Genomic DNA, 13,174 nt, shown 5'->3' with positions numbered 1-13,174 from the left:
TTGGCTGTTTGGCAAAAAGAATTTTCTGGGACAGTGTGCAATCACAGATTTCTCCGACAGCAGGGCTAAAGCCTTATTTTATATTAGCAATTCACATGCTCTAGCAACAACAACATAAACCTGCCATTTTTTTTCCAGGGCATCTGAACAGAGATTTAATTAACTTCAAAGTGCTTCTAACAGGTTATTTTTATTTTATGGAAGGATACCTACTCAACCTATATATATTTCTCTATCTCAAAAATATTCCTTTTCTACTTTTCATCATCTCCATTTTGTACTGAGTTGCCAGACTTGATACTAAAGCATCATAATCAAACACCACAAAATAAGGTTTCCTTTGTTTGAAACTGGCTTTTGAATTTTGAGATCTCTTGCGCTCGTTTGTGTTCTGAAGAGTAGAAAATGTCAGGATATCCTGCCCGCTCCGCCCCCCCCACCTCCCCAAGTAAAGTGACAACTCTCATTCAGACTCATGATTTCAGTGCCTGCAGTTTCGAAGAACCTCAAGGAACTACCACAAACTGTGATTAAAAAAGATGAGTTGGCAGTTAGCTGAAGCCTTACTTAATATCTTTCCCTGAATTCAAACAAACCGTATGGGCCTGATAAGCAATAGACTGCAACAGTGTTTTAGGAATGGACCCTTCTGGTCAAATGAGACAAACTTGTTTCATCAGTTTGCTATGCTTTTCATTTCTACCTACTCCAAGGAATAAATGCTCAGCCACAAATTACTATTGCATTAGGAAAAGGTAGGGGAAATAAAGCAAAAGAAGCCCAATGCCTTCCTCCACAAAATATTGTCATTAAATTGATTTCTGTGGGACAACTTGCAAAAGCCATATGACCAGGAGCTTGTCTTTCTCTTGGTCCCTACAGTGCTAATTACCAGTGAAAAACAATAGATGGGGATATACTGCCTAGCACGGATGTATCAAGCATATGGGCAAAGGTGTGAGTTGGTGACCCATATTTTCATTAGTTCTGAGATACACATGGTGAGGCTTTATATCATATTCTGTCAACATCTTCTGTATGAAAGCACAGTAATTTTTGTAACCTTTTATCCTGGGCATGCTTCTGAGTACTTGTCAGAGGTATGCGATTAATATCTATAGTGTTGAACCATGACTGGAAATTTCCATTAAAGCTGATGACAATTTGTGAAAGTGTGGTATGAGTAATTTTTAGGAAGCCAAAGATGGTATATGTAATTGTTCTTCGTTTACACAAGATTAAGTCTGTATTGCTATTTTAGATAGATACTCCTGTCTGAAATAAAGATAACTTTAAATATTTATCTTTTACATTTTTACAGGTTAGATCAGCTGCAGACTCTTCTCCTACAGAAAAACAAGTTGACTTATCTTCCACGAGCTCTGGTCAATATGCCAAAGCTCAGTTTGCTAGTTGTCAGTGGCGATGACCTGGTTGAGATACCCACAGCTGTCTGTGAGTCAACCACAGGTTTAAAGTAAGTAAAAGTGAAAAACAAAGGAATATAATCTTAAGAAGATAAGGTAGATGCACCCAGGACAAATACTTTCACAAGTATCAGTTTCTACCATACTTGGTGGTCAAATTCTGACCCAATTTATATCAAAGCCCTTAGGGAGGCACTAGAGAGTTTGGAAGTTGAGGAGGAGCTGCAGCACTCTGATTTTCATCTTCCAGTTCCCCACATTGTACATCTGTATGCCTCAACAGCTATTCCTGTGTAGACTTGGTCATAATGGTAGCTCTAACTCTGGAGCTGCAAAGCGGTGCCCCAGAGTGGGACCAGTAGTCTGACAGTTAGCTATTGACAAGCTCAGAGCTGTCAAAAGTATGCTGCTGGGAGTGGGAGGCATGGGTAGTTAAAAGGCTAAGTAGTGTCACTTGAGTTTAGTAGCTCATTCTTTGTTGTGAAAGAGCACCTTGCTGCTGCGTGTGGAATAAGACTAAAAGGCCTTTTAGTCTGCAGTTAAAATGATCTTGCATTTCTGCAGGCAATGTTCAGGTCTTTGATTATGAAACCATTTGAGACTCTGTACTGGGTGTGGCTGGGCTTGAATTAACCTTCCCCATAGCAGTACTTATAGTGCTGGACTTTGTATTTTAGCTAGAACGGTGTTGATAACACACCAAGGTTTTTGACGACCGTTGAGCAGTGCTCCCACAGCATCAATGCTGTTCCTCCAACCCTACCCCACAAAGGCCAGTATGCTGAGGATGAGCAAGAGGTTGAGAGGGGACAGGGCTGGGACAGCTGGCTCAAATTGACCAAAGAGATATTCCATTCTCTATTACTGTATTGCTCCGCAATAATACTAGGGGGAAGGAGGAGGAAGGTGGGTCATTTGTTATTAAGGTGTTTGTCTTCCAAAGTAACCACTACACAGAGTCCCTGCTTCCCAGGCAGTCACTTGACATTGCCTGTTGATGAGAAGTAGAGAATATTTCTTTTGCTTTGGTTTGCTTCCACGCATGGCTTTTGCTTTTCTTCTTTAAGCTGTCTTTAGCTCAACCTGCAAGTTTTTCGTCTTATATTCTCCCCTGTCCTGCTAAGGAGGTGTAATGAGAGAGCTTCTTGGTGGGCCAACCAGCCAAGATCAACTGACCACAGACTCACAGCAATTAATGAGATTTTTAAAAGTCATTATTTGTTGGAACATTTGTTCTTTTGAAAGTAACAATTTTATTAATTTCTCTTTTTTTTTTATTTCTTGGAGAAGTAATAATCATCAGATTTTTTTTCAATATGTGCACTTATTTTGCACGTTATGTAAGTTGTTTGTGTAACCATCTAGTTTTTCACCTGCAATGTACAGCTTTAGGAAATTCATAAATATCACATAATGCATGTCCAGTCATGTATTGTAAAAAAGAAGTAGCATAACAACAACCAAAAAAATGGAGATAGATATTGTCAGCTAAGCGGCACTGGCAAACTTCCAGATTGCTAGGCAATGTTGTTAGGATGGAGCTCCTACTGTTCATTACCAGATGTGAATTTACAGTGTAGTCTGTCAGAAGTACCAAAATAAATATACCTGTTATTGCAAAGAATGATTTATTTAGTTAAGTGAAAAGAAAGAGCTAAATCTGTTCATTTTTATAAGGAAAGTGGAATATAAAGATGGTGCCACTTGAAATATTTATTTCTAATAATAGATCCTAACAGTGCCATAATGCAAAAAATGAGCAAATGTTCTTTATGGTTCCTCTTCTGTCTGTAGTAGCAACTTCTAAAATGTCACTCGTGTTGGCCAGTGATGTTCAGAAGCCTGTTTCATATATTCTTGTGTTAATCTCTCTCTAGATTCATAAGTCTCAAGGACAGTCCGGTTGAAACAATCGTATGTGAAGACACTGAAGAAATTATAGAAAGTAAACGTGAAAGGGAGCAATTTGAGAAAGAGTTTATGAAAGCATACATTGAAGACCTAAAGGAAAGGGGTATGTGTTAACTTACAGTAAACTTTCTGCTATCTTGGATATAAATGTAGACATACATTGGGAGCATTATATTGCTTGTACTCTTAAAAATTACCCTTAAACTGTAATTTTCTGTTATAGTATTAAATAAGACTAAAAGTGAAAAGGTGGAATGTGTTTTGTTAAAAGTTTGGGCCCTAAGTAAAACACTTGATATTGAACAAATATAAAAAAATAATGGTGTGTTTGTACATGCATTAACCTTAATTCAATGATAATGTGTGCAATGATTATCCTGATTATCCAGGTTTACTTACCTCTCTTGGGTTTACCATTAGTTATTTTGAATTCCTGGAGAAGTGCTCCTCCTCCTCAAAAAGAAACCCAGTGTATATATGAAATGGTCTTTGCATTTATAGAATATTCTCTACCAGTTTATCTGTACCAATGTACTAATTTTTGAGCCACTATTTAGTCACTGCTGAAGGTTTAGTCCCACCTGAAAGTTTATGTATTACTTTATTTTGCTATTCTGTCTTATATTTACCATAATTAAGTAACAGTCAGTCTCTTGAGTTTTGTTTACAAAAACATGTTAGGAAACAAAGGGAAAATTTCCTGTGAGCCAAAATACTCTATAGGCTCCGTTTAAATTTCCTTGAGAGTCTGTGTGTAGAAATGAATTTTTGTGTAATGAATCTTATAGTATCTTTTTGTTCCGTGCATTTCATGTAAGTTGTCTGTATAGCGGTCCTACAAGACCTGGTAAAGGAGAAATGTCAAGAAAGGCCACAGGATGTAGCTGGAGAATATTTTTCATGTTCTGATACTGGACTTTTGTTCCTTAATGTCCATAAGCTGCATACAAGTGTTCAGGCTGCCTGCTTCTAATGGGAAGACTGCTATAGAAGTGCCAGATTCTGATAATGGTAGCAACAGTAGTTAAAATGGAGAGAAGAAATGGAGAAAAAAACTGAGACAATAATTTGGCTTTAGAGATACTAATCACATATGTAGTGATGGAGTTGTAGTTACATACTTGTGAAAAGGAGAGTCTAAAATAATTTTGAAACCTGCATTAGGTCCTCTTGAGCGTAGGCCAGCTTTATACTTCTTTGGGGCAAAACAGCTCAGGGATACACTTTTCTGCCTTCCTAGACAGAATGTACCTCCATGCTTTTTATGACGAGGTTGGATCATGAATCACTGTTAGATTTCCTGCTTCTGAACTCTTGTGCTATAGATTATGACAATACCTGATTTTGAAAAGCAGACAGGAGAAGGAATAGGTTCTGTATAATACGAGCCACCAGAATTTCTGAAAGATAGCACAGACATCACTTGTAGAGCACCTTCGAAATAAAACCAAACCTAGCTGTTTATAGCTAAGGGCTCCATTCATTTGTGCTGGATTACATAGCCGAAGTCTGAGATATATTGCTTTTTTCTTTTCACAGATTCTACTCCTTCTTACACAACGAAAGTATTATTCAGTCTTCAGCTCTGAAGATCAAAAATCGCTACATCACAACTAAATAGCAGAAAACTCTATCTTTACCCACCTCAGTAAAAAACATTGGAAACCATAGATGTCCAGAAGTACTTCAAACTCATCACAAATTTTTTTATTTGTTACTGTAGTTGCTCCCAGTAACTACAGATAAAGCAAAGAGCAGTAGAGCCTTCATAAGATGACTTTTCAACTTTTAAATAAAAATATTTATTTTCAGGTCCACAGCAACAGCCACTAATTTACATATAGACCTGCTGAAAGTAAATATTTACTGTAATAAAGTGTACACAGGCATAGATGCCCTCAGGATGAAGATACTGTACATTGTAGTTGAAAAAGTGGAATATAAACCATCACCTTAAAAATAGATTTGATTTTATAAGAGGGGGAGGATTGATTTTTTAAATCAATGTCAACTGTTGTATACTTAAGACCAAATAACATGTTTAGTTATTTAAATATTTAAAGTGTGAACATATACATAGTTGTTTGCATTTACTTTCTGTTCTTCAAGGAAATTATCCTTCTGGGGATTTTCAGTTTAGATGAGTTTCCACAACTTTGTATAGAGAAACTGTACCAATTCTGCTGCTTTTTTTCAAGCATATTATAAGCTTTTACCTGTTCACAAATTCAAATACCAACGTGACTGAAACTTCTGTGCTAAGCAGTCTTATAGCAGTGTATTAAATAAGATTTTATGAACTAAGCAGTGTGAACAAATACTATCAACAAAATGATGATAAAGATATTCTAGTAATGGTTTCAGATTAGAGGATTATGTGGACAGTTATTGGAATTTACCAAGTTGTATGAGAATGAGTTTGCTGGATAAAAAGTTATGTTATGTTGCTTGCTATTTAATGATCTGTTTATATATAATTATGTAAGTGTATATACTGTAGAGTGTCAGAAATCTAGTTTTACATATATTTTTTGTTTAATAAATCAATACTTTTTAATCTGAAAATACTTGAGGCTTTGAGAATTTAGACTCAAATTAGACTCACATTAGAGAATTTAAATAGTCCTAAACTTATGAATGCGGTTAGAGGAAATCATATTTATCACTCTTTTTATTATAGATGAGCTATGTCCGGTTTTATGCAATAGAGTGCCAGCTAAGTCAATCATATTTAAACAGAAAAGCAACAAACGATGGGCTTTCCAAGACTTACATATAAAAAATACTTGGTTTGATGTTTTCTCTCCTTTTTAACTTTTTAGCATTAATTCTTGTGGAAGAAGAGAATTTGTAAATACTAGGTGTTATTTATACCACTCACAAACTGTGCAGTTATACTACTGTCCAAAAGGAAACCCTCTTGAGTTAGTCTCTCTGTGTTAATGCTGATTTTAAGCAAGTCCTGGAAAAAAGAGAAAGTTTCAGAACTCTCCAAGAAAATTTCTCATTGATCTGAAACAGAATAATGGAAGATCTGAAATGTTTCTTTTATTATGAAGATACCGAAATATGATAAAATAGTGGCAACCAAAATGGGCTGACAGTTTCAGATAACCTCATTTCTATCATACCAAACTTTCTTTTAATGAAATTATAAATTTGTTTGATTAGATATTGATACTAATGTAATAAAGTTCTGTAAGACATTTGATTTGGTATTGCTTGAAATTCTATTTCTAAAGTCCTGCTGTAGTCCCATATGGTCCACTGAAAAACATAGAAATGGAAATCACAACTGCTCTGTTTTTAGAATGATGTGCATTATGGGAATTGTAATTTTAAGAAAAACTGTGGGTGCAAAAGTAATTAACTACATAAAAGTTTCAAGTGTAAATTCTAGTGACAGAATTGTTGGATATATAAACAGAAGGTTCTTCAATGGAGAAGTTGTATTAGTACTTGTTTAGCATTGCTGCTAGGATTATTTGAAAGATTTCTGCTGTTCGCAGACAAGAGTGATGCAGATAAACTGGGACGTTCAGAAGGAAACAGAAGAACATTCAGAAGAAAACCCATAGCATAAACAGAAAACATGCGTTTTTAAGATCATTTAAGAGTGAACAAGTCCACTTGCTTGTCAATGTTTATCAGTGAAAAATCGCAGTATAGAAATAGGAATTTTAATGCAGCAGACAAACATAAAGCAGAAGGCTAAACTTTGAATTAATGGATTTTAACTAGAAACAAAAGGCCTGTTTTTCAGCCTTAAGAAAATTTCTATAACAATTAAGCCATGGGAAATGCAATGTTGATGGTATTCAAGGGATCAAACTAGTGTTCCCCAACTTGAGTTTGGACCTCTGGGAATCTAATTTTCATGGAAACAGAGCGTGGTTTTAGTTAGAAGGAACCTTCAAAGATCATCTAGTCCAACCCCTGTGCCACAGGCATGGACATCTTTTACTAAATTACATTTTTCAAAGCCCCCTTTATATATTGAAAAGCTGCAATAAGGTCTCCCTGCAGCCTTCTCTTCTCTAGATTGAACAACCCCAACTTTCTCAGCCTGTCCCCATAGGAGAGGTGCTCCATGCCTCTTATCATTCTCGTGGCCCTCCTCTGCACCTGCTCCAAAAGGTCCATGTCTGTTTTGTGCTGAGGGCCCCTGAGCTGGGTGCTGCACTCCAGGTGGGGTCTCACCAGAGTGGAGTAGAGGGGCAGAATCACCTCCCTTGACCTGCTGGCCATGCTCCTTTTGATGCAGGTTATGACTGGCTTTCTGGGCTGGCTCATACCCAGTTTTTCATCCACCAGTATCCTCAAATACTTCCCTGCAGGGCTGAGAGCTTTTATCCCTAGCTCTCGTAGAACCTTACTTCCTAAAATCTTATCCACAGAAAAAAAAGGATTATTTTTGTCACAGAATTTGTGAAGTACCTCTCTTTAAGGGGAAGATGGTGTACGTGTACAACTGTCTCCACCACAGCTAAGATGTTCGGTGGTTAATGTTAGCTATAACTGGAAGTCCTAATTTCAGCATAACTGTATTTGAGCTCTACTTCTATGTCTTGTACAGCAAAAATACTGTGAGAGCATATTTAGCACGTACTGTTAAATATAACCATATTAGTGTCATCCACCACAGTACAAAATCTGCCTGTCAAAAGACACCTCATTTCAAATTTGTATAATTTTGATGGTTTTCTATGTAACTTGGTTTACAAGTAATTTTACTTTATTATCACTAAAAAACAACGCTTCCATAGAATTCTGTTATTGGCATGTTGCATACTTTCTTTTTCTTAAAAGTGAATACTTTTATGAATGAAGAGAGTTGTGTGTACTAATGACAATTTATGCTTTTTCCAAGGTCCTGATGTCAGAAGCTTAGATACCTAGAGGAAAGCAATGTGTTTGTTATTCTGAGCTGCAAAATCAACATGCATATGTTTTGTACAACTGTGACTATCTGACAAACACTACACTTCCTAAAACTCAGCACTTCCCTTCTGCTTCTCAAGTAGCCGTTATTCAAAACCAGCAAGACTGGGAGCAATTGAAATATGTGTTATAGAATACTCACTGGCTCAATGTGCACCAGTAAATCAGAACACTTTTTGTTGTGTTCCTTCTTCTTGTTTTGCAATGTTTTGGCCTTGTTTTTAAGGATAGCTAAGTAGAAGCTAGGAAGAGAAACTTATAATAAAAGCAATTAACCTGAAATTTAATTAATGAGTACCGAGGAAAAACATAGTCTTGCATCAGATATTGGTTTAAAATTTACAGTTAACACTGGACAATATCTTTTCCCCTTGTGCATTTACACACCATTGGAACTGTTTTACTGTGTTTACTTTCTGCAAAGGAAGCACTAAGCAAAATGATAAAGAGGGAGTGCTCTTTTTTTGATGATGTGATTTGATTTCAGTAGCCACTAAGTCCTGGTCTGTGTGGGATTTCCATACAGATTAGCTCCTGCTTCATAGAGAGTGGGAGGAGACTGGAAAGTAGGGTTTTCTTTCAGGTTTTGAGATCTCATTTGAACTAGTCCTATTAAATAGAAGAAATGTAACTCAGCATAACTCTTGGGAAACCTTTCTATATATTGAGCAGTTCAGGAAGAGTGTCCTCTCTTTTCAATAGCTGAATCTGCTACCTGGGCTGATTCTAGCTGTCACTATATTCTGTTTTACAACTCACTCTCTCCTTCACTTCACTGGTCTATTAACAGCTGTGGCTGTTGCTTAGTGTAAATAGGGGATCTGCATGGTGTTTTCATTATGTGCCGACTGGCATTAATATAAAAGGATCATTACTATCTCTTACCTCTCCATAGAACTTTTTGTTTTTTTTTGTTGCCAGCTGCAACAGAAATACTTGAGGTTCTGCAAAATCTTAGTAAAGATGCATTTTATATCTAAAAAGTGATTACATCTTAAACATTGCTTCTGCTATGCTCAGAGCTTCTATTTTCCATTTATGCATCCAGCCTTTTCCTAAAATCTACAGTGACATTCATAAAGTAATTAAATTAGCTGTCAAAACATGGTGAATAGATCTGTATGGAAGGATATCAGCTTAGAGAACTAAAAAACAGTTTTAGGCTATACAAGAGCAATATTTATACCAGATTTACATATACAAAATTACGTTTTCTTTTTTATATGTTACAGAGGTCCAGACAAGTTGAGGCTGAGTCAGCCTTCAGCCCTGTGTATTATGTAATGACATAAAATGATATGTTTAGAAAAATCAATGTGTTACACTGTAGGCCCTTAAGCTGATAAATACATGTGGTGCTTCTCTGAGCTACTGAAGCTTCTGTCTGTGCCTGGGACATGTCAGATTGTTTGTGTGTATACTAATTGCAGTGTTTTGCACAGAGGAACACCACATTTCTTTCAGACTTCCTATAGGTTTATGAATGGCATGAACAGTTGTTTAATGTTTCATTTTTATTCTGTGTTTGCTGATTTAAAAACTGCAATAGTATGTCACCTGTGGTATCTGTATAACTTTCTGTCAGGATGAATGTTTGAAAATAAGCTGATCCCAAGTTTGTTGCAGTGCTGCCCTGGCTGCAGGGATGTAAAGCAGGTCAGCTGTCTACTCTAAGTGCATTCAGAGAAGGTGAGTTCAGTGGTTAGATATTGGCAACTACAGGAATCACAAGCGACAACACTTAATACAATCAGGTAGCTAAAGGAGATAGAGCTTTTCATTTTTTAAAATGTAAATCTGCTTTTCTTTTTACATTTTAGAAAGCTCCATATCACCAGGGTTCTTTTTTCTATAGCTATGGGAGCTGTACGTCAAAGCACATGTTGGAATTTTAAGGTAGCACATAATTTCAGGAATGAAAGTTTAAAGAAAGTAGCAGTATTTTAGTGGTAGTAGAGTGACCATTGATAATAATGTGATACGCTGGAAAATGATTAGGGCATATCTGCTTTTATGTTTTAAGTAGGCTTTGCATATGTTGGAAGGTAGTTCCTTTTCCTCTTACTTTGGACTAGTGTAAGGTTATACTATATTAAGCCAAACTACGTGGAGATTTCAGACTCACAGTAAATGGGGAAAGGCTTAGGGACCCAGTTTCACCTGACTTTTCCTTACTTAATTTTTCTTTCACTCTTTTTTATCTACCAATTAAAATATCAGAACTTCATATTAAAAATCTCTACTACACATTGAAAAAAACATCAGCATGTAGTTTTCAAGGGCTTTTTGGCTACCTGGTACTGACAATCAACTGCTAAACTGGGTTGTCCCTGAATCACATTGCAGTAATTAGCATTTGGCACTTGCTACGTGTATAACAGGTGTTGGCATGTTGGTTAGAAGTCCTTAACAGAGTATACTATATCCTGACTGAGGGTATTAATTTATATCCCTTTTCTCTCCTGTCTGTCACTTAATGCTGTAGGTATCATATTAAATTAACACTCTGATATTTGCTACTTAACCATTCCTTGGCTTGTTAAAAGCACGTTGCATGTTTCATCCCAGGGCACATCACAAACTAACATGAAGGCTCCTGCTCCACCTGAAGACTTGCAGCTGTGGGACAGGTTTGCTGCCCTCAAAGCTGAGAAGAAGGGTATGCTTTCAAGTGGAGCAACCAGGATGACTAACTCTGACACACACAGAATAACCTAGAGGAGGTGGTGAGTGATACTGGTGGGCAGATCTGCTGCAGGGGATTGAGGCACTCACCTGCCAATCTGACCTGCTGTCTAAAGAATTTTGCTGTTTCCTGGGGATGTGGATCCAGGACGTTGTGGAGAGACTGCTAAAGTTTGTCCCACCCTCTGTTACCCCCTGCTCTTCTCCCATGTGGGCAAGAGTGATACTACCAGGGACAACCTCAAGAGTATCAGAAGTAACCACCAGTGTTCTGGGGCTGATAGTCAGGATTATTATTATGGAACAAATCCTCCTGGGGGCCATCACAATGCAATTGAAGCACGTGATTGGGAAAAGCCAACACGGCTTCACTAAAGGCAGATCGTGCTTGACAAACCTGGTGGCCTTCTATGACAAAGTGACTTGCCTGGTTGACGTGGGGCAGGTGGTGTACATTGTTTTCGTGGACTTCTCCAAGGCCTTTGGTATGGTCCCCCATAGTCTCCTCCTGGAGAAATTAATGCGTTATGGCCTAGACAAGTGGTCTGTGCAGTGGGTGGGGAACTGGCTGACAAGCTGTACCCAAAGGGTGGTGGTAAATAGCTCTTTCTCAAACTGTCAACCTGTCACTAGTGGAGTCCCCCAGGGATCGATATTGGGCCCAATGTTATTCAACATCTTTATAAGTGATCTGGATAATGGCATCAAGGGTAGCCTAATGAAGTTTGCTGATGACACCAAGTTGAGTGGGGAAGTAGACACTCCAGAAGGGAGAGCTGCTCTGCAGGGAGATCTGGATAGGCTGGAAGAGTGGGCCAGCAAGAACCTTATGAAGTTCAACAAGGAAAAGTGTAAGATCATGCACCTGGGAAAACATAATACAGGAATGCAGTACAGACCGGGATCCACCTGGCTGGAGAGCAGCTCTGTGGAAAGGGACCTGGTGGTCCTGGTAGACGGAAAGCTCAACATGAACGAACAGTGTGTTGCTGCGGCCAAGAAGGCCAACAGGATGCTGGGTTGCATCAAAAAGGGCATTGCCAGCAGAGAGAAAGAAGTCATTATTCCGCTCTGCTCAGTGCTTGTCAGGGCACAACTGGAGTACTGTGTGCAGTTCTGGTCCCTGCTATACAAAAAGGATGTGGACAGGCTGGAAGGGGTCCAGAGAAGGGCCACCAAGATGATCAAAGGACTGGGAAGCTGCCATATGACGATAGACTGGGAGAACTGGGTTTGTTCAGCCTTGAGAAAAGGAGGCTTAGAGGGGATCTCATCACCATGTACCAGTACTTAAGGGGTAGCTACAAAGAAGATGGACACTCGCTTTTTACACGGAGTCACATGGAGAGGATGAGGGGGAATGGACACAAGTTGCTCTTGGGGAGATTCCGATTGGACACAAAAGGAAAATTTTTCACAGTGAGGACAGTCAACCATTGGAATAATCTCCCCAGGGAAGTGGTTGACTCGGCCATGTTGGACACCTTCAAGAGTCATCTGGACAGGGTGCTGGGCCATCTTGTTTAGATTCTGCTCTTCCTAGAAAGGTTGGACTAGATGATCCCTGAGGTCCCTTCCAACCTGTGATTCTGTGATTATGGGACTCAAGTGATATTCTTCTCAATCCTGCTGGTGGGGGGAAAAGGTTGATGACATGTTAACAATTGGTTGCAGAGCTGGTGATGCCAGTTAGGTTTGGTTTCTGTGACTGTGGGACCCTGTTTGAGGATAAAAGTCTGCTTGGGAGAGATGGGATCCACCTAACTAAGTGAGGCAAAGGTGTCTTTGCCAGCAGGATGGTTGGTTTGGTAAAAAGAACTTTAAATTGGGAATGATGGGAAATAGAGAGAGTTACCAGCAACCCTGTGAAGGAGTGATGGACAGTGTTGACATACACAAAGGACTGGAGCAATGTGAATGAAAAGGAAAAAAATTTCCACAAGACAGAGATGAAGAATTTGCATATAAGCAAGGAAATGCCTACAAGACATCATTATCAGGAAACCTCCCACACCATTTTGGCATGCTCAGGTGTCTCTTTGAAGTGCCTGCACACTAATGAACACAGCATGGGGAATAAACATGAGGAATTAGGGATCTGTGTGCAGTTGCAGGGCTGTGGTCTTGTGGGGATCATGGGGATGTGGTGGGATGGATTGTGTGACTGGAGTGCTGTAATGGAAGGATTCAGGCTCTTTAGGAAGGGTAGC

The 13,174-nt window shown here is 38.5% G+C and overlaps 1 protein-coding gene across 1 annotated transcript in view; it reads left to right on the top strand.

Annotated features, from left to right (window-relative positions):
- Nucleotides 1-6,549, top strand: part of LRRC2 (leucine rich repeat containing 2) — a 66,786-nt gene extending 60,237 nt beyond the window's left edge. The window contains exons 7-9 of the mRNA XM_075079137.1: nucleotides 1,322-1,477; nucleotides 3,305-3,441; nucleotides 4,878-6,549. Of these exons, the coding sequence (XP_074935238.1) occupies nucleotides 1,322-1,477; nucleotides 3,305-3,441; nucleotides 4,878-4,927 (343 nt within the window). The 3' untranslated portion in view covers nucleotides 4,928-6,549. The remainder of the gene's footprint in view (nucleotides 1-1,321; nucleotides 1,478-3,304; nucleotides 3,442-4,877) is intronic.
- Nucleotides 6,550-13,174: the final 6,625 nt, after the last annotated feature.

This window comes from Phalacrocorax aristotelis, chromosome Z, assembly GCF_949628215.1.
Source record: "Phalacrocorax aristotelis chromosome Z, bGulAri2.1, whole genome shotgun sequence".
NCBI classification, from domain to species: Eukaryota; Metazoa; Chordata; class Aves; order Suliformes; family Phalacrocoracidae; genus Phalacrocorax; species Phalacrocorax aristotelis.
This window is presented reverse-complemented; position numbering and strand designations above follow the sequence as displayed.